This window comes from Oncorhynchus keta, chromosome 35 (genome assembly GCF_023373465.1).
Source record: "Oncorhynchus keta strain PuntledgeMale-10-30-2019 chromosome 35, Oket_V2, whole genome shotgun sequence".
Taxonomy (NCBI): Eukaryota; Metazoa; Chordata; class Actinopteri; order Salmoniformes; family Salmonidae; genus Oncorhynchus; species Oncorhynchus keta.
The window spans coordinates 26,426,677-26,449,105 of NC_068455.1; the positions used below are offsets into that span (position 1 = coordinate 26,426,677).

Consider the following 22,429-nt stretch of genomic DNA (forward strand, 5'->3'; position numbering starts at 1 on the left):
TCAAACTGAAGCATGACCCTTTCCACACCTCTGCAGTCAAATATGTCAACAGAATCAAAGCTCACAATAAAGGTAAAAATTAAACCTGCTACTGCGCATAAATACACTTCTTTATTTTTAATTTTCATCTCCTGATGAGACATTTATTTTTTAAAACAGCCTCATTAAAACAATCCACACAGTTGATATCAGATGTATTCAAGTACTTCCCGTAAATCTTGGAGAACAACACTAAATTTGTGGAACGGTGAGAGCCAGGCCACGGCAGGGACAGCCTCCGGAGGGGTGGGGGGCAGGCGGGCGGCGTGCCTCAGGTTAGAGGCGTGTATGTGTGATATGACATTGGGGATCAAAGTGAGCTGCCCACGAGACAGTCATTTCGTTGCTGTATCCCTCCCCCCATTTAGATTTGGTTGAGGAAGTGGGGACGTCCGTTGTCGTCCAGCCGGCGTGTCAGAATGTCACAGCCCGTCTCCGTCACAAGCAAGGTGTGCTCAAACTGGGCGGAACGCTTCCCATCCCGAGTCACAGCTGTCCAGCCATCAGGCCACGTCTCGTCCTGCCAACCACCTACACAGAACACAGGTAGCCAGTGTTAAGCACACAAGTACATTATTAAAACACAGGTATACAATTACTAACCATTACATTAAGCACACAAACAAAATTATACCCCAAATCTGCTGTCATGTCTGAGAACCCTTACCTTCACAGATCATGGGCTCGATGGTGAATACATGGCCAGGTTTCATCACCCCGACCGCTTTGTTTTCTGCAAAGAAAGGAAACCGACCAATTTATACATCTTCCCCCAAAATCCTTTTGAGGATTAACGTGTACGTGACCTATACAATTTGAAGTAGGATGTGTTATCTGAGAAAGGGACATCAATTTCACAAGCGTATTGGTGGAAGGAGACGGAGGGGTACTCACTGGCATAGTGGGGCACGTTAGGAGCTGTGTGGAACAGTTTGTGGATGCCATGGCCACAGTAGCTCCGCACCACAGAGAAGCCGTTAGCCTGGGCATGTTTCTGGATGATGTTACCAAGCTCCCTGTAGCGGATACCAGGCTTTACTAGAGAAGGAAGAGGGGGACATTGTGATAGTGACCTAATTGAGACTCGTTCCAGGAAACTAGGCATATGTCACATGTCACTACTTCACAGGAGCGCCATTTGAATGCAAACTTTATGTTTCATTGTTTAGCTAGCTAGATGTCTTAACAAGACTCCACTATGCAAGAAACTATTTCAATAGAATGTTTATGATGTCACTGTGACAACTGTCGATAGACGTAGCTGGTAAATTTAATCTCGCTATCTACTCCGATTTCTGAGCACTCTCCCGAGTGTGCCAGAGTGCAGAGTAACTGACAAATGTACAAACGCTCAACACCCAACGAATATGTTCGGTGTCAGTAAACTTGGGCAAAAAATGTGTAATTAAATAGTTGCCAGCGTCACAGTTGCAGTCACCAACACTCTGGATAACCAGCTCTGCTAGGGCAAGTAAAATGGTCAGAGTGAGCTGTTCTCTCATTTGTATCTGAAAGTAGTTAGCCAAAGTTAGCCAATTAGCTTGGGTGCTTGACTGCTGTTAGGTCAGAAAGCTCAGATCAACCCAAAGTTTCATCCAGAGTGTCCAATGTGTGCTCTAAACGCCCCGAGAGAGAAATGCTCTCAATTTACAAACGGTCAATCTGACAACACTGGGTTTCCGAACGCCCAGAGCACACTGGCACTCCAAATTAAATGTACCAACACTCCCGTAGTTTCAGCCTTTAGTCTTGAAATCTTTGGTTGTTTAGTACATAGCCTCACATGTGAATCCTTAAAGCTTAAAATGTTGTGAACGATTCTGAATGGGTGTAGACAAAGAGGAGCTCTCCAGTAGATGTACCAAAACATTCAAGGGGCATTTTCTCAAAAGTGAGGTTACAAGTTTATCAACTTTAAAAAGTACAATTACTTTCCCATTGTTTATCAACTGCGGTATATGACATACCATTTTCTAGTCTCTACTTTTACTCAATGTAAAAAACACAATTTATAATTTTGCTACATAAGACCTATTCGAGCCGGTCATCCACAATTATATATAATTTAAAAAAACTAGTTTATCTGGCATCGGGTAAGAGATCCTACCTGAGTCGATGGCTTGCATAAGGCATTCGAAGGTGGTCTGGACAAGCTTTTTCGCCCCTTCATCTGCCTCTCCGACAAAGAAGGTCTCGTTGAGATCTCCGTGGAATCCATTGTGGTACACAGTAATATCCACTGCAGGGGGGATGCTGAACATTAGCAGAAATATATACAGCGCCTATAATAAAATAAATGAATGCTAGAGATATATATATATATATTAAAAAAACACCTTTGGCTGACATTACAGCTTTTGACTCTTTTCTGATAAGTATTTAAAAGCTCTGCACACCTGGATTGTGCAATATTTTCCCATTATTCTTAAAAATTCTTCAAGTTCTGTCAAGTTGGATGCGGGATAACTGCTAAATGGTCATTTTCAAGACTTGCCATAGATTTTCAAGAAGTTTTAAGTCAAAACTAACTAGGCTACATGGAAACATGATGTCTCTTTGGAAAGCAACTCCGTATATATATATATATTAGGCCTTCTGTTTTGGGTTATTGTCCTGCTGAAAGGTGAATTCCTCTCCCAGTGTCTGGTGTACTGTGCAGCAGAGCACGAGCAAATGGCTCCGTTTCAAATTGGTAGTGATTCATTTAGTGATACCCGAGCCCTGCACATACCCTATTTATTGATGAAAAAAACAGGCCCTATGTATAATGTCGGGTCATGCAAGGCTTGGGTAGGGTTAGGAAAGACAACCATCCTTGTGGTGTCTGGGTCGTTTCATACAACATCCACAGATTAAGTGCTAACTTGAGCCTACTTAAAGGGATATTCAGTGTCTGCTTTTTGTTTTACCCACCTACCAATCTGTATGAGGCACTGGAAAAGCTCCCTGGTTTTATAGATTAAATCTGTGCTGGAAATTCAAAACACGACTTAGGGACCTTACAGATGCTGTATAAATGGGGTACAGGGGAAGTCATTAAAAAAACATGTTTACCCTTATTATTTCACACAGAGTGAGTCCAACTTGTTACTCCTTAACTAATTTAGGGTTGCCATAACAAAGGGGGTGAATACTTATACAACCAAGATATTGAAGTTGTTCATTTTTATTAATTTGTTAGCATTCATAAATTTAATTTAATTTAATTTTCACTTTTGACACTGACATTTTCACTTTGAAATATTTGTGTAGACGAAAAAAAAAATCACAATTAAATCAATTTCAGTCACACTTTGTAACAGAGGGATAAATACTTGGGCACTATCATGCTCATGAGACCACTTGTCTTGTCAAACCATGCTGTAAGTCAGTTTTTTTGGCAGTGTCTCATTGGATCTTTCTCTTGAGAATAGTCCCATTAGCAGACATATATAGGACACAGGCTACATTTTGGCTGAAGTCCTATAGACTCTTGCTGAATACTAATAAAAACCATTTCTCTTGTCAAACCATGATGTCAGCAAGAGCTCTTTGGCAGTCTGTCTAACGGGAACTAGCCCATTCTCTATGTGCATCTCAATAGTCTAAAGTCTCACTCACCTATTTAAACCACATCAAACTCAATGATCTGAAAACACATATTAGCTGAAAGAATATGGATGATGCCAACTGGGGATTTATATTCCACCTGTCCAGTCAATTCAAGTAAGTAACGGTAAAGGGACAGATGGGGAAGCCACTTTTTGCCCTTGGGAAACCTACCGTTGAGGATATCCCCATCCACCAGACGCCTCCTGTCTGGGATGCCGTGGCAGATGACCTCATTGACTGACGTGCAGCAGGACTTGGGAAAGTTGTAGTAGTTGAGAGGGGAGGGGTAACAGTTTCTGGCTGTGCAGGCCTGGAGGAAGGAAGTACTTACACGTCAACGTTCAAGACGAGGGAGAGAGGAGGAAAGAGTGAAAAAGGGAAAGAGCGACAGGAGAAAGTGAGTGGATGGGAAAGAGGGAAAAGGAGGCTAGTGTCTTTACCAGGTGCACAGTGTGGTCAATCTCTTCCGTGGTCATGCCAGGTTTCACCATCAGGGCGGCAATGTCAAGCACCTCTCGGGCCAGCTACAAAAGACAGAAATAGACTTTGCATTTCAAAACCAATGTTTTTAAAACGGTTTGAGTATGTTATTAACTGCAACAGCGAAAGATTAAAAAACAATTTAATAATTTACCGTAGACACAACTCTCATGCCTTCAATGTCTTCGGCAGGAAGGATCTTGATCTGTGAAGTGCCCTTCAAAGACTGCTCCGACTCAGACATGCCTTAAAAAAATACAAGCAAAAATAATAGGCATACTGGCCTCATTTTAACGTCACTATTCTATCCATACACCAACTCACCCTGATCAGCTTTCCATTAAACTGAGTCAACGAACATCACTCAGCCCAGTCTGACTTTCACTCAAAATGGACTAACAGTCTACTGACTCAACCACTTCATGCATCTGCTCAAAAAAGTAGTTATGCTACTGGAAAGAGCTTAAAGGGATACTTCGGTAAATGAGGCCCTTTGTCTACTGCCCCATAGTCCGATGAACTAGTGGATATCATTTTTGTGTCTCCAGTATGAAGGTAGTTCGACGTAGTTTGCAAGCCAATGCTAACTAGTGTTAGCGCAACGACTGGAAGTCTATGGTATCTACTAGCATAGACTTACAACAATAAAATATCAGAATTGGGCTGCCTATGTAAAACGCAACATTTGAAGCCCACATCCTCACAGAATAGATTCACTGCATTAAATTAAAGTAGACACCAAACGTCCTCACCTAACCTGGCTATATGAAAGAAAAATACACTATATCACAGCACGTCACAAGGATGCAGTTCTACACAAGTCGACCAAGGGGCATGATAATATTGATCTGCAGACCTCCTGAAGCCGCCTCAATTCTGCGGCGCTCCAAATCAACCTCTGCCCCTTACACTAAAAACCTGTAGAGCTGAAAGGATCCTTATCCGGCTGGGTGGAATTCTCTATATCGTTTACTCCTATGGAAATATTTCAGAGCTACATAATTCTATGGCATGGGGGCATTTTTATTGACATAGGCATACAGTTATTCTGGTTGAGCCACATGGTTAGACTATTTTCATTGAAAAGGCCCATGTCATTCTTCTTGTACAGTTTTTATCTGGTTATCAGATCACAACACCAAACAATGTTTACATACAATGTATAGACCACAGCACTGACATGAGCGTCATAGTCGGTGTAGGCAACATCACTAAAGCATGAGCCACAACCACATCAGTATGTTTATCAACCACTTAGCAGGGACAACACAATTACTAATCAAAACCCCTATTACTATGATAAAATACAGACCATAGCTCTAATGCTGCAGCAAAAGATGAATGAAAACAATGCCATGCAGAAACACAATATCTTTGACCATGGTTCCGTTTCCTGCCTGGTGTTCGCAGATGGAGACATACAAAAGAAACATACAACAAGAGGAGAGACAGTGTGTGGTTATGTGCTGCACAGATGGGGGGGATAAGGGATTGTTGTGGGTGGGGTAGGACGTACCTGCCATAAGACCCACTTCTGCTGCTGAAGTGATGAGTAGAAAAGAGCTTCAGACACCAGCCTCTCCCACTCAAACATGCGAGCACACATGGACCCCCTCTTGAACTCACACAAACACTCAAAAGCACTTGCATACATAGCCAGACACAAGTGGGAATGACCACGGGATCGACCAAGACGAATACGCTTTTTTCCGAAGGTAGCAAATGTATAAAGGAATGCCATTGTTTAAGCTAGTTTGTCTACAGATTAAGCAGAGGTAAAACGTTATTATAGGGTAAAGTTCTCGTTTAATGGACTGAGTAGGAGAATTTAACTGGACAGAGTTCAAGTGCTGTAGACCCAAAACCTTGCTAAGAAGCTAGCAAAAATACAACAGCCATCTACTGTAACATACACAAAGGAATTCATCCCGTTTACTTATTTGCTGAGATGAAATATTAATGTGCATGTGTACAATACTGAGTTGCAGTTCAACAATGGGTTGTTTGTACTCTGAACCAACAGAGAAAGCCTAGGGGTAGATCAATTATGCCATCTCACTAGCCAGGGTCACACTGTGTAGACTAGACTCAGGACGACAGGAAGCGATTTGATGCCATTAACAATGAACAGCACTGTGGCAGACTCAAATCAAATATTATTGCTCACATAGACATATTTAGCAGGTGTAGCAATAGGCTTCTGTTCCTAGCTCCAACAGACTGTCTGGCGATTCATTCTGGGAAAGGACAGCAAAGCGACAGTTGTGCTGCTTATAGTTATATTTAACCCAGCCAAGCTGTACGAGGTCTAGATTTTTTAAATTTCAATTAAAAAATGCAGAGATCATCAGAACTGGGAAGTGACTGATGTGAAATGGGTTATGAGTAAAGTTATTAATTCACGAAAATGCGCACGCTTAGTGCTGGCTAACTGAATGATCAAATATATGTTATGCAGTAGTTAGCCGGAGACAACATTCCAATCAGATTCCATACATAGTCATTTCTATTTATGGAAGTTTGCATGGTTGCTTAGCAACATGAGGTTTTGCCAGGATCATTTGGCTATGGAGGAAAATGTTCAAGCCCCTTGCCATCCAGAGAACCTGAACTGGAATTCACTGTGCACTGGCTACTACTTACTTACTCTCAGACTTCGCTGCTTCAGTAGAGAAATACATAAACTATCGTTCCAAAGTTTGGGGTCACTTAGAAACGGCCATTAAAATAACATCAAATTGATCAGAAACAGTTTAGACATTGTTAATGTTGTAAATGACTATTGTAGCTGGAAACAGCTGATTTTTTTTATGGAATATACAGAGGCCCATTATCAGCAACCTTCACTCCTGTGTTCCAATGGCATGTTGTTAGCTAATCCAAGTTTATCATTATAAATGGCTAATTGATCATTATAAAACCCTTTTGCAATTTTGTTAGAACAGTTGAAAACTGTTGTACTGACTAAAGAAGCAATAAAACTGGCCTTCTTTAGACTAGTTGTAAATTACTTTTGCTCCAGATACACAACACATTAACAATGTCTACACTGTACATCTGATCAATTTGATGTTATTTTAATGGACAACATTTTTTGCTATTCTTTCAAAAACAAGGACATTTCTAAGTGATGCCAAACTTTTGAACGGTAGTGTAGGTATTGTAACAAGTCGAAATGAGAGTACTTGTGTCATCTTTAGAAAGGTTGTGGGATCATAGCTAAATTAATGTATGGAGTTGCCATCATATCATGTTCCAACATTGAAATCGCCAGCAAAATAGAGCTCTTTTGGCTGGCCTTACACACAAGATGTGGCTAGGGTTGCAAAGGTTCGGAAACTTTGTCAGTTTCAGGAATTTTGAGTACATTTTCCATGAGAAGTTAGAATGCACTGTGTACGCAGGAATTTGGCTTAAATTCATCAAAAACGTTAGCTTATAAACAGTGAACCTTTATTGTGGGATACACAAGGCAATTCTAGGTCTTGTGTCATTTTGTTTAAACTATCCCCAATTCAATGGAATTGCAACCCTATGCATGCACAGTGCATTCTTCCATCACAGCTGATTCTCAAGATCTTGCACACCAATGAGATGCTATTATGCCCACACTACTACACTGTCTGAGTCTAGGACTACATGCTTTCTGGTAAATTTGGATTACAATACTGGGTGGGGTGAATATATTTTATGACATACATGATTTTTTGTTAACTAGTAAATAGTAGCCTATAGCAAAGTGTGTTTAAATCATTTCTAACAATTCCTGCTAGTTAGTTTTTGCTACCATGTGGATTTTAGCTTGCATGAGCCTGCTAACTGAGTCTTAATTCACCCGTTTCCATACATGTTCCATTTTAAAACATTTATCTTACAAAGGAGTTTAATCTAACTGCTTAACTATTTATCTGTACACGGAATTGTACATTTTTTTTTTTACTCTTTTTTTCAAATATTTACAGGAAAATGCCACAGGCACAATCTGATGTGTGGAGACATTTCACTGCAGCTAATGTAGAAGGAAAAGCTGTGTACCTTTACAAATACTGTGCCAAATCATATGTGAAGAATGCAACAAAGATGCAGAATCATCTGGCCAAGTGCACAAAGTTCACTCAGCGCTCACAACAAGCAACCTCTGACAAAAGTCCCTCTACTTCTATTTGAGGTGAAAATGATGAATCAGACACCTTATCGATAACAACAGCTCGTGGTCCTCCTGAAATCAGACGTTTTTTTGTCTCAATGGAAGAACATGGTCAGAGAAATGCTGATGAATGTCTTGCTCGAGCTGTATATGCAACTGGTTCACCGCTGATGCTCACAGGCAACGTGTACTGGAAGAGATTTCTCAATGTTCTTCACCCAGCATACACCCCCCCCCCCAACCAGACATGCTTGATCTAATAATTTGCTGGATGCAGAATTCAACAGAGTTCAAGCGAGTCATAGAGAAAGCAGACTGTATTGCAATCATCTCTGATGGGTGGTTGAATGTTTGTGGGCAAGGAATAATGAACTACATCTCCAACCCTCAACCAGTATTCTACAAGAGCACATACAAGGGCCAACAGACACACCAGTCTCTACATTGCAGATGAGCTGAAGGCAGTCATCAATGACTTTCGACCACTGAAGGTATTTAAACTGGTGACAGACAATGCTGCGAACATGAAGGTTGCTTGGTCTAAAGTGGAGTCCTTCCCTCACGTCACACCCGATGGCTGTGCTGCTCATGCATTGCATCTGAACCTCAAGGACATCATGGCACTGAAAACAATGAATACACTCTACAAGAGAGCCTTGGAAATGGTTAAGTATGTGAAGGGTCATCAAGTTATAGCAGCAATCTACCTCACCAAGCAAAGTGAGAATAATAAGAGCCCCACATTGAAGCTGCCCAGCAACACCCGTTAGGGTGGTGTTATCATGTTTGACAGCCTCCTGGAGGGGAAGGAGTCTCTCCAAGAAATGGCCATATCACAGTCTGTCGATATGGAAAGCCCGATCAAGAGGATCCTCCTGGATGATGCATTTTGAGAGTGGTAAGCAGCCTGAAAGACCTGAAACCAGTAGCAACTGCACGGATTGAGGAAGACAATGCCATCCTGTCTGATGTTCAGACTCTGCTTTCAGATGTAAGAAGAAATCCGTACTGCCCTGCCCACTTAACTGTTGCTCCAAGCAGAGGAAACCGCAGTTCTGAAATGCATCAAAAGGCGTGAAGATTTCTGCCTGAAGCCCATACACGCAGCAGCGTACATGTTGGACCCAAAGTATGCTGGCAAGAGCATCCTGTCTGGTGCAGAGATCAACAAGGCCCATGGTGTCATCACTACTGTGTCTCACCCCCTTGGCCTGGACGAGAGCAAGGTTCTTGGCAGTCTGGCGAAGTACAGTTCCAGGCAAGGGCTTTGGGATGGAGATGCAATATGGCAGCCATGCCAACATATCTCATCAATCACCTGGTGGAAGAGACTTTGTGCATCTGAGGCTCTTTCCCTTGTTTCCTCCATCATCCTCAAAATCCCACCCCCTCAGAGAACAACTGGTCCTTGTTCGGGAACACACACACACCAAAGCATGCAACAGGCTGAACAATACAAGGGTTGAAAAATTGTGGCCATCCGGGCAAATGAGGCTTTCTGAGCCTGACAACGAGCCATCCTCAACAAGGTTGGAAAGTGACAGTGAAGATGAGGCCTCAGAGTCTGATGTCCAAGAAGTGGACATTGAGGAGGTCCAGGGAGAAGACATGGAAGCCTGAGAAGACAACCAAAGCGTTAGCTTCTCGACTATCATTTTACAGATGTTGAAAACGTTTTTGGGACATGTGATGGATCATTCAATATTCCCTTTTGTTGTTCAGGGCAATCATCCCATGTGAAGAGCCAACTGATTTAATTAAAGTTCAATTCGTAACTAAATTACTATTTAAAATTGCTATTGTGAGGATTTAATCATTTGCAATTGTTAAGGTAAAAGTTCTGTTTGTCTTCATATGATAAATATATTTAATGCAACAAACATCTACATTTAAATGGTATTAATATTAATTGCTATATTTTCCTGTTAAATCCCATGGAAAGTTTCTACCGCTGAATAAAATGTGCAACCCTAGATGGGGCTGCAACTAAAATGTCAGACTGATCTGATGACAAAGGCCTAATTAAACTGATGTTCGTTCAACTTCAATTCACTGGCGCCATGAAGAATAGTTTAGCCATTAATCATTGATAGCCTAATATATACTTTTGGTGAATTTACGAGGCAGATACAGATTACCAAGAGATAGCCTACGCATGTGGTTCTGACTGTCTGCCCCCCCTCCTTTGCTCCCCTTTCTCTTCGCTATGAAAAACACTAGTGTGTGTTCGGGCTGTTGCGTGCAGTATAGCTCAGCCTACTCATTGATAGCCCCTACTTTAGTAAACTTGCCCGAGGCATTGCAAGCAAAGAAATTGTGAACTAAAGCATTGAGATAGACTACATCTTCTGATCACCAATGCACAGTTCTGACTGCCTACCCGTGTATGGCTGTGCTCCCCCTGCATGGCTGTGCCCCCCTGGCTGTGCCCCCCTGCATGGCTGTGCCCCCCCAATCACTCTCCCTCTGTAGCTCACTCTTTGCTGTGAAAGATGTGAGCATTTGTGTTTTCAAAGTAAACTATGGAAAACTTTCTCTATCGTCGCAAAAATACTGAATCGTATGAGTTAATTCCTAGTGGAATCGAAGTTTGACACCCAGGCTGCGGTCCAAACACTTAAGACACACCCTATCCCCTCAAATTAAGTGGACACTTGATGACATATCATGACGTCTGACGAGGACACACTTGCAGGGCCTACTGTATGATAGCCAGTAAATTAATTAGCTAACTAAAGTTAGCCTGCCTAGCTGGAACTTCTGAAGGAACTTGTTTTATTTCTACAAATTCCAAAAGATAACCAAACAAAAACATATTTACAATTTAAGAGACGTGTTTGTGCCATCATGCGCATTAGAAGCACAATTTCTAATTTATTTGCATTGGTTTTAACTTACACTTCTATGTTGACTTCTCCATTGATGTTGTTTAAGTTTTCGCAGACTTTTCTTAGCGGGTGTACAATCGTTGCAAATTGAATTATGGGGAGTTTCAGGCCCCGGAGTGAACATAATTGTACACTCGCAAAGCCAACTAAAAACAAGTACTGAGGGGCTTACGTTGCAAATTTCCCTTGCTTGGCTAATCATTTGAATCACCGTCCAAGATGGCGACGGGGATTCCCCTAAGGGCATAATGCGAGGGTGTGTCTTAAGTATTTGGACCGCAGCCCCAGAAATGGGAGTCAAGGAATCTATTATTTTGGAGTCGAATCCACACCCCGAAATCAGCAGTCAGATGGTGCATTTGTAAAATTCACTCTGATTTCAGAGCACTCGTGTTTGAGTGTAGAATAGTTTATGAATTTACAAATGCGCAACACCCATTGTTGACTGGTGTCAGTAAACGTCCGCAAAAAAACATTGTTTCCAGCAGCACAGTTAGTCACCAACACTCTAGATAACATTAAAACAGCCTAATCAGCTCTGCTAGAGCGAGTAAAATGGTCAAAGTGATGTGTTCTCTCTTTTGTGTCTCGAAGTAGCTAGCAAGCTACTTAATGTTAGCTTGGGTGCTTGACTGCCGTTGTGATATCAGAACGCTCAGATCAACCCTACTCCTCAGCCAGAGCATCCAGTTTACGCTCTAATCACTCCGAGAACAAAACACTATGAATTCATGGACAGAATGGATGCTCAGCCTAGAGGTTTCCATGGTTACAATATGAATAACCAGCTTTAGTGGAATCTAGGGCTGGGGCAATAAACCCATTTTCTATGACTGATACTGTATTTCAGGTGATATGTTAAACATAGAAACATCAATACTTTTCTGGGAAGCGTTGTTCCGGTCTTTTTTGATACTAGATCATGGAAAACGGTTCGGCACTAGATTGGTCTTTACTTTGGGCACTTCTGTCAAATGTGTCTCACGGATCAAATCTGTTAATCAGCGCAGCCGACCTCTTATTATAGTGCCCACTGTGCTTTCTCCACTTACTCATTGCTAGCCTGCACTGGGAGTCTAGGCTGCATCATGTTAGCTCCCCACTCATGCTGCACTGAAGTTAACACATTTGAATAATACAACACTGCATGTAAAAATGTTGAAACTGTTAATTACTGTTCGCAAAACAATGTTCATACAAACTTGAACACTTTACAACACAAGAAGGTATCAGTAGCTTCCAGCTTTATAGGCAGACTTTCCTTGCTAGATGACAGCTAAAGCTAACATATATTCACTATCCTAGTACTTAGTGAGAATGTGCAAATCACAATACAAAATTTGCTGATTTGAAAACCGATTGTCACCAAAATGATTCATTCACTTATTTGGTCTCTTGTTCACATCTCTCCCAAAGATGATCTATTGCCTCTGCAAATTGACTGTGTTGCAATGGGCCACCTCACTCTTGCCTCATGAATGAAGTGATTGCTGGTTAATGAGACAGCTCACATTTTTATAAAAGAAGCTACTTCAATGGCCTCCCGGGTGGCGCAGTGGTTAAGGGCGCTAGGCTGCATCATGTTAGCTCCCCACTCATGCTGCACTGAAGTTAACACATTTGAATAATACAACACTGCATGTAAAAATGTTGAAACTGTTAATTACTGTTCGCCAGCTGTGCCATCAGAGACTCTGGGTTCGCGCCCAGGCTCTGTCGCAGCCGGCCACGACCGGGAGGTCCGTGCGGCGACGCACAATTGGCCTAGGGCCGTCCGGGTTAGGGAGGGTTTGGCAGGTAGAGATGTCCATGTCTCATCGCACATCAGCAACTCCTGTGGCCGGGCGCAGTGTGCGCTAACCAAGGTTGCCAGGTGCATGGTGTCCTACGACACATTGGTGCGGCTGGCTTCCGGGTTGGATGCGCGCTGTGTAAAGAAGCAGTGCGGCTTGTGTATCGGAGGACGCATGACTTTCAACCTTTGTCTCTCCCGAGCCCGTACGGGAGTTGTAGCGATGAGACAAGATAGTAGCTACTAAAACAATTGGATACCACGAAATTGGGGAGAAAAAGGGGTACAATTCAAAAAAACAACTTCTACGCAAATATTGTTGATAAAATAAGTCACAAATTGAAGGGAAACAGATTGTCATCTGTAACTTCATGTAATCAGCCAGCACAAGTTCAATAAAGCAATGCATGCACACAGGCCTATCCACAATACATTCACATTCACCTGTATTATGGATAGGCATAGGCTACATACATCTTGATGTACCCAGTTTAAGAGATATACCATCTTGTTAGATTGTTTTTACCAAAGTACAATTAATTGTATGAATGTATAATTGTTCCATGGCTGTCTGAAAAATGTTGACGTAAAAAAAACATTGAATGTAATGATATTGGGGCAGCAGGTAGCCTAGTGGTTAGAGCGTTGGGCCAGTAACCCGAAAGATTGCTGGATCGAATCCCTGAGTTCACAGGGTTAAAAAATAAAAAATATCGATCATTCTGCCCCTGAACAAGGCAGCGAACCCACTGTTCCCCAGTAGGTCACCCATGGCATCATTTTTTGTTTTGAGTATTGTGATGGTATTATGATACAAAACCTGGTATCGAATTCAAAATGATGGTTTCACGACAACACTATTTCTAGGTATAGTACTGGGTATTGACTAGAGGTTGACCGATTAATTGGCATGGCCGGTTAATTAGGGACGATTTCAAGTTTTCATAACAATCGGTAATCAGCATTTTTGGATGCCGATTATGGCAGATTACATTGCATTCCACGAGGAAACTGCGTAGCAGGCTGACAACCTGTTACGCGAGTGCAGCAAGGAGCCAAGGTAGGTTGCTAGCAAGCATTAAACCTATCTTATAAAAACAATCAATCTTAACAGAATCACTTGTTAACTACACATAGTTCATATTGCTAGGTTAACTAGCTTGTCCTGCGTTGCATATTATCAATGCGGTGCCTTTTAATTTATCATCGAATCACAGCCTACTTCGCCAAACAGGGGATGATTTAACAAAGGCGCATTCACAAAAAATATAATATAATAACAGCAGCCTAATATTTCTTTACTGGGAATATTGAACCACCAGCTTTCATATGTTCTGAGCAAGGAACTTAATGTGAGCTTTTTTACATGGCACATATTGATTGCACTTTTACTTTTCTTCTCCAACACTGTTTTTGAAATATTTCAACCAAATTGAGCATGTTTCATTATTTATTTGACACTATGGACATAAGTGTTCATTGTTCATTCAGTATTGTTGTAATTGTCATTATTTCTAATATATATATTTAAAAAAAATTGGCCGATTAATTGGTATCGGCATATTTGGTCCTCCAATAATCGGCATTGGCGTTGAAAAATCATAATCGGCTGACCTCTAGTATTGACAGTGTAAATTTTCCTTGGATAAAGTGTAATGTTTCAATATCAACACAACTCACAACAAATAATACTAGCTTTGGGAAGATTTTCCAAATAGACACCAAAGGATTTCATAATAATTAAATGCAACGGGAGGCTGTTTCAGTCTAAGAGGAGTAGTGTTACCTAGTGGATGATCAGCATAGTCAGGTCTTTGGATGTCACTGGGGACAGTCCTCATCGGAGTCTACATGGGGGAACCAATGACAACAGAGATGGATTATATGGAGCTCACAGAAGCAACCAACAAGAAGAGCGATTACAGACATGATTACACAGCTCCCGGGGGCTAATGAGTAAACTTACAAAGCTTGTGTGGTTTACGTCTATTAATCATGTTATGTGGACATTAGATTAACTACTATGTAGCCAAGAAAAAAAATATCCTACATAAAAGCTCATATCAGCACATTAGCACCATTTAGAAATGTACCAGAAAGGTGTTCTTACGAGTGGGTAGTGAGGGCGTAGTCTGCCCGTGTAGCGGTAGCCAGGCCATGGGTCTGTGTTGGTGTCGGTCTCCACGCAGTTCTTTGCCTCATCCTGGTTATCCTCCTCTGCAAAAACAATGTAATTTAGGTCATCTGATTTGACACCATTGTGAAAGATCACAGTTAGTCTTGTGTGTATACGTGAACATCTAAGGTAGGGGTGGGCACACTTAGCCTATGAGGGCCAAGTGTGGGTACACGTTTTTTGTTCTAGCCAAGCAGTAAAATGCCCAAATCTACAAACAAAATAAATAATTGCCTTTAATGGTGACACTGTTTAGTTGAATCAGTTGTGTTGCTGCCCTCTCAGGTTGTCCGCCCCTGCTCTAATGGCTTGTACTGATTGCAGTGTATCATCCATTTTGAATAGCTACACCATTGTTCTATTCCACCATAATAAATAGTGGATGGAAAAGTTTGGGCAATTATGTGGGCTTTCACCTATTCTATGCTTTCAGATGACAGGTAAGAATGGGAACAATGACAAACGCCATAAGAGGACATTTCGGTCTATTTGAAAAATGATTTGGAAGGGAGCAAGCCTATGTGATAGAATATCACTGAGGATACATACTTGCTTTTTTGTGCAGCTGCTTGTGAGTGGCCCAGCTCCCTTTGAAGCACTCCTGAATGAGAGGACATGGGGAGGAGAGAGAAATACATGACTCAGTACACCAGGGGTGTACAGGTGTTAATGGCAGCAGTGTCTGCTGATTGTTGGTTTTTCACTGGCCCTAATTGCGGAATCAATTCCTCATCAATTCCTCTAATTAACTGGGAGTTGTGCATCCCTGCTCAATATTAAAGGCAGATGAGTGAAACCAATGAGCTCTGAATTTCACACATTACATAACCCACTTTTGTTTCCAACAGTGTCATTGAGGCTAGTCGAACTGGTAATAAGACATACAAGGCCATTGGCCATGACCATTTGACCATGACTAACCTCTTGGTTGTTCAATTAATGTTTGTTTGGATGACCAATAGAATAAGGAGAGAGTAGTGGGGTTACAATTTCCCTTGGAATGCAACTAGCCTCATGGCTCTGGGTGGGATAGAGGCTCTGACAGAACTACCTGTGTGGAACGTTGCAGCAGATCCACCTACCCATCTGTATCAGACAAAAATGAATCTAGGCCTACACTGCCAGAGAAGTTTAAGCTTTAAACTAATTACATTGCCTTTTATCCTTATCTCTAGTGGTACACAGCTAAACTGCCACTTGGCCCCTGCATCCTTGGCAATTTCAATGATCGTATCCCATTCTAACATACTCTTAGTTACCCATTGGTAATGGTATGCATTCATTTAACAACGTTCAAAGTTGCTCAACATTTCACACAAGCAAGCCACAGGTGGTTTACAGCCAGGCCAGGGGCAGATAAATCAAATGAATGAATATAGCTAGTTAACGTCACATCAGCGTGTTGAACGCATGCCTCAGTTAGCTATGCCTCAGTTAACTTGCTCAATGACATTGTTTGTTAAAATGAATGAAATGGTTAAATAGCCAAACAAGGAAGAGCTATCTAGCCAGCTAACGTTAATTTACTAGACTTCTCAAACTTGATGCTCAGATGAACTAACACAGACTTAACGTTAGCTAGTAGCTAGCTAGCAACTAACTTACTAGTAAACCCATAGAGAACTTTAACAAGCATTTTTTCATACATGATTATAACAGTTGTTGACCTCCTAGATAATATATTTACAAACCGTTACTTATTAGCTAACGTTAGGGTTTTATGCAGAAAATTGCTTGTAAGTTAGCTTCATGTGCTAGGCTAGCTAAAGGGGTGTGTGAGGAAACTCAATCAGGGCCGTTATGTTACCTCGTGATGAATTATGTATTGCTGGGCGGCTGTGTATCATGTCAGACCCCTCTCTAACTGAATGAATTAGAAAATGAATGTTACCTGCGAGCAGAAGTATGAGCCTTGGATCCCGAGCTTGATGCAGGTTGGACATTGAAGTTTGGCCTTGCTACTACAGCCTTCAGTTTCGCATTCCCGAGCCTCGATAGCCGCCATGCCTGCAGTCTGGAGGGGTGGAGACTGGGGAGTGGACTGGACGATCTGTCAGCTGGAGAGAACCTCGCGAGCGCTGCCTGTGCACATAATTATGAGAAATTCAACATGTAGTTCTGACCTTGGCTGGCTATTTTATATGCTGAAATAAAGTATATTTGTGTGTTCACCATAAAAATAGTTAGCGTTTACAATAGGATTGTGTATTGACTGTGCGCACGAGTAATATAATATCTGATTAGTTTACACAATACAATTATATTTTGAAAAATTCACCTCTTTTATGACTATTATTACGTGTTTAATTAACAATTACACGAATAAAATGTAGGCAAATAATATTTAAATGACTTACTTCAATAAACTTTTTTACCTATGCCCAAAGAGGAACAGGGGTAGGTAGATTCACTAGGAACCAAACGGAACGAAACCGGGAGGGAACTACCTGAATTTATTCAAAAGAAACTATCGCGTTCGTTGCAAAACGAAACTGTTTGGACTAATGATTACACCCCAAGTCAGTCCAATGAGTGTCAACGTTTACGCGAAGACTCATAAGATGGCGACCGCGGAACCGGTGAGTACCTTTACCGGCCAAAATATTTAATAAAGTTTATCGGAATCCGTTTCCCAAAAATATACACTATTACTCCAAATATGGTATTAGTAGCTGAAATCTAATAACTTAGAATGAAATGCATGTTTATGGTCATATTTTCGGTTGTAGAAACTTTTTCTGCCACGACCCAAGCAGCATGGCAAAGTGAGAGGGGAATGTTCGCTAGGTTATGTGAATAGCCTTAATAATAGCTAGTATCTGGCTTGCTACCAAGCTCGGTAAACGGTGTGACAGCTGTTAAATATGCTCGGTCATAAATGTTTTAATAAAATAAATAGTGCACTATACATGGTATAACTCAGCTTGTGCTTTCTTGGGACTTTTTTTTATCCCACTTCAGGCTAGTTAGCTAGCTATCTCCAGCTGGTTTCCTAATAAAATCACACTGCGCTATACAGGTAATATACAACGGGTGGGTCTAATCCTGAATGCTGATTGATTAAAAACGCATTCCAGCCGGTGTCTATTCCACAAGTTACCACAGGCTTTTTAAGGTCATAGATTTAGCCGATTTAATCTGATCCATCTGACTGGGCAATTCACTGTCTCGTCAGCCCAGCCAGGAAAATTATAAACTTGATATCCACTATAAAAAGCATCTTGACATTATCTCACATTGCTTTTAGACAAACATTTAGTTTAACAGCAGATATTTGTATGAACCTTGCTGTCTGTCTCTCCGACATTTGCAACATGGTTTCAATAGTCAAATTAGATCTCCAATTGCCCCATCGTAGGCTGGACACATTACATTTTTAACAATGCTTTTTTTTCTGATTAAAAACGTTTATTGCATCCGCCGTGGAGCCCAGTTTAATAATATTACCATATGTCCCAGCTGCTTGCGGTAGTTTAAGTAATCACGAAAAAGCAGGCCTTATTTTAGGGCATTTTTAGCCTTCCGAACGTTCTATTCCCTGCCTTTTGTTCGACGTCACAATGTGTGCGTTGCCATTTTTGGCAATGAGACCTGTCCAGTGATGCCAGTTTAGCAATTTTCAGACTACCCTGGCAACTTTTCTTTTCACTCATCACCTAGCAACAAATTTAGCTACTTAAAAAAATGTATTTGCAACTTTTGAAAGGTGACTCAAACGCTAAAATTCACGCATTTCCCCTCTAAATGAGAAAAAAACTTTTCTGTCACACACTGTCACAACACACGTGCCTGGCTGCAAAAGTGCATTGTGAGTGACGTCAGCAGCAAGCGCTCAGCTCGTGCACAGGCAGCAGCAGGCCAGCAGCAATTTCAGCAAATTGCAAATCATGACGAGCCAAACCCAATTAATATAGTTGGTCACGAATGTTTGATCTTGAACAGAACTTACAACATCAATCAACAAGTTTCAATCAAAATTGTACAGAAAAAAGTGGGAGTCTGTACCTGAACAAATGTCAAATCGTATTTTTAGCTGAAATGGCCAGTCAATTTGAGTAACGTTATTGTGTATTCTAAGTAATGACGCAGTTTAAGTTATCACGCAATGACATCACAACGTCATTTAGCAACTTTTAGCAACAAATCAACCTGCCTCTAGCAACTTACCCTGAAAATTAGTTGGCAACACAGGTTGGCTGACTGCAGCAGTAGTATGTGTTCGACGAGACAAACCCAATGAATATAGTTGGTCACGAATGTTTGATCTTGAACAGAACTTACAAAATTGTACAGCCAGAAGTATAGAAGAGTGGGAGTCTGTACCTGAATTTAAAGGGTGGCTGAAGCCAGTAATTGGGGATGATTGTCGCGCATACTGTACTGCAAATCAGATATGCTTGCAAAAATGTATGACATCAATAAACATTGTGCTACTGCAAAGCATATAAATAAATCAAAACCGTACAACCCCACAACGCAGTCTACATTACCACAGTTGGTTAAGAAAGTGGATAACTGTAGAAGCTACTATGGCAATGGCCATTGCAGAGCATTGTTCCCTGCTAGCATGCGACCATTTAGGTATGGCTTGCAAAGCTGCCTTTTCAGATTCTATGGCAGCAACAAACTTCCAAATGCACCACAGCAAGTGCACAGAAATGATTAGGGGAGTACTGGCTCCTTATTTTCTCAAAAGGGTAACATCAGATTTGGGGGATGAGAAGTTCAGTCTTCTTTTGGATGAGTACACTGGTGTCAGTGTCTCGAAATACCTGGGTGTGGTGATTTGGTATTTCAGAGCTAAATAAATTGTGTACACATTTTTCGGGTTGGTTGAATTGGAGGGGGTGAAGCCAGATCAATAGCAAAGGCGGTAGTTGAGTTTCTTGAGAAGTGTAACCTTAAAAAGGAGAATCTTCAGGGTATTGGCACTGATAATGCGTCTGTGATGACTGGGGTGCACAACGGGGTTCACAAGATTTAAAGGAAGAATGTGCATTGCCCAATTTGGTACTCATCCGCTGTGTGTGCCAGTCTTTACAATTGGCTGTCAGTGCAGTATCCAAAGAAACTATCCCTAGGAGTGTTGAGTACTTAATCAGGGAAACCTACAACTGGTTTTCGATTTCCCCAAAATGGTGTGAGGCATACAAAGCAGCGTGTGCCTCCATTTAATTGTGGCCAGAAACCCCTGCAGAGCACCAAAGTGTGTGCCACACGTTGGCTATCGATTGTGCCTGCGGTAACTGGTATATTGAGCCAGTGGGAAGAACTGAAACTCCACTTTGAGTTGACCAAGGCCAGTGAGCATTACTACATGGCGTATGTGCTCCACTTCATGTACATGGACAAGACCAACTATTTCTACCTGACATTCTTGAAATCAATCCTGTCCGAAGTACAAGTTGCAGTGAAGTCAGTTGAGGGAGAGCTAACAGATCCTGTCAAGCTTTTGGACAGTCTGGTACACCTCTTAACATACATTTTCAGCAGCGTAGTCAACCCTATGGCAAAAAATTTGAGGTCCTGAAGGATGCCATTGATGGACATCTCAGTCCATCACCATACCTTGGGTACCTTTTCGAGAGCACGGTGTACCAACTCAGTCTTGCGCCAGAGGACGAAAAGGTCATTCGGAGACAATGCATCAACTACATTGTTGCTTTAAGCAAGGAGCTGCAAGTAAGGCTCCCAGACAACCTAGACGCCTTGCAAAACATGGCCTTGTTCAGTGTTAAGGAAACGACAAAGCACAAAGGCACCACTGAAATTATTAAAGTAGCTGAGCTACTGGGGTACCAGCCCCAAAAAATTGATACAATTGTTTCCCAAATGTATGTGTATATATATATATATATTTTTTACTAGGCAAGTCAGTTAAGAACAAATTCTTATTTTCAATGACGGGCCAGGAACAGTGGGTTAACTTCACTAGGGTATGGGGCAGCATACGGAATTTTGGATGAAATGCGTGCCCAAATTAAACTGCCTGCTACTTAGGCCCAGAAGCTAGGATATTCGTATAATTAGTAGATATGGATAGAAAACACTTTAAAGTTTCCAAAACTGTTAAAATTATGTCTGTGAGTATAAGAGAACTGATATGGCAGGCGAAAACCTGAGGAAAATCCAACCAGAAAGTACTATTATTTTGAAAGGCTGTTTTTCCATTGAAAGCCTATCCACCATACAAAGACTTAGTACCCAGTTCACGATATCTATGGCTTCCTCTACACGTGGCCAGTCTTCAGGCATGGTTTCAGGCTTTTACTCTGAAAAATGAGGGAGATACAGCACTTTCAATGAGAGGCCAGTGGAAAATTCCAGCCATGAGTCCTGCGCATGATCGGGAGCGTGCATTGCTTGTTTCTCATTTTCTATTGACAAAGCTTTTGTCCGGTTGAAATATTATTTATGACAAAAACAACCTGAGGATTGATTTTAAACATCGTTTGACATGTTTCTATTAACTTTTATTGTACTTTTTTTACTTTTCGTCTTGATGTTGAAAGCGCGCATATTGTGCCTTTGGATTTCTGAACTAAACGCACCAACAAAACTGAGGTTTTTGGACATAAAGAGGGACCTTATCGAACAAAACAAACATTTGTCTAACATGGAGACCTGGGAGTACCACCAGATGAAGATCATCAAAGGTAAGTGGTTAATTTTAATGCTATTTCTGACTTTTGTGAGCCCTCTCCTTGGCTGGAAAATGGCTGTATGGTTTTTGTGGCTAGGCGCAGACCTAACATAATCGCGTTGTGTGCTTTTGCCGTAAAGCCTTTTTGAAATCTAACACAGCGGTTGCATTAACTTCTTTGGGGTACCCCCCTTCTTCTCAATTTCCGCCTAAAGACGTACCCTAATCTAACTGCCTGTAGCTCAGGCCCAGAAGCAAGAATATGCATATTCTTGGTATCATTTGAAAGGAAACACTCTGAATTTTGTGGAAATGTCATTTGAATGAAGGAGAATATAACACAATAGATCTGGTAGAAGAAAATACAAGGACATAAACCTCCGTTTTCTGTTTTTTGTTGTTGCTGCATCATCTTACAAATGACCAAGAACAGCCAAACATACAGATAGGATGCTGGGGATGATTTTAATGAAGAACATAAGATGACATCAATAGCTGAGCAAAGGTTGAGACAGATAACTTCAAAAATGAGCGAGCTACATGACATTGAGCATGAAGTCACCCAGGTGTCCCCCACAAATGTAACCAAGTGGTCGAATTGGTACAGTGATATATTTTGAAGGAAATAACTATATACATAAATGCTATTCTAACACACACCAAAATAATATAT

The 22,429-nt window shown here is 41.3% G+C and overlaps 2 protein-coding genes across 3 annotated transcripts in view; one reads left to right on the forward strand and one right to left on the reverse strand.

The window, feature by feature from the left end:
* LOC118368192 (methionine aminopeptidase 1-like) lies at positions 1-18,578 on the reverse strand. Of its 2 annotated transcripts, none has more exons than XM_035752050.2 (12): positions 18,561-18,578; positions 17,005-17,195; positions 15,663-15,714; positions 15,048-15,154; positions 14,724-14,784; positions 4,265-4,356; positions 4,071-4,154; positions 3,802-3,940; positions 2,147-2,278; positions 934-1,077; positions 707-772; positions 1-570 (listed from the first exon to the last, which is right to left on the reverse strand). In XM_035752050.2, exons 2-12 carry the CDS (start codon positions 17,116-17,118, stop codon positions 404-406), a joined length of 1,158 nt encoding a protein of 385 aa, XP_035607943.1. In that variant the 5' UTR covers positions 17,119-17,195; positions 18,561-18,578; the 3' UTR covers positions 1-403. The 2 variants fall into 2 exon arrangements, with proteins under 2 accessions (XP_035607943.1, XP_035607942.1); XM_035752049.2 differs by lacking the exon at positions 18,561-18,578 and adding an exon at positions 17,471-17,620.
* LOC118368193 (eukaryotic translation initiation factor 4E-like) overlaps positions 17,552-22,429 on the forward strand; it is a 23,303-nt gene continuing 18,425 nt past the window's right edge. Inside the window, exon 1 of the mRNA XM_035752051.2 lies at positions 17,552-17,692. Within this exon, the coding sequence (XP_035607944.1) occupies positions 17,618-17,692 (75 nt within the window). The 5' untranslated portion in view covers positions 17,552-17,617. The remainder of the gene's footprint in view (positions 17,693-22,429) is intronic.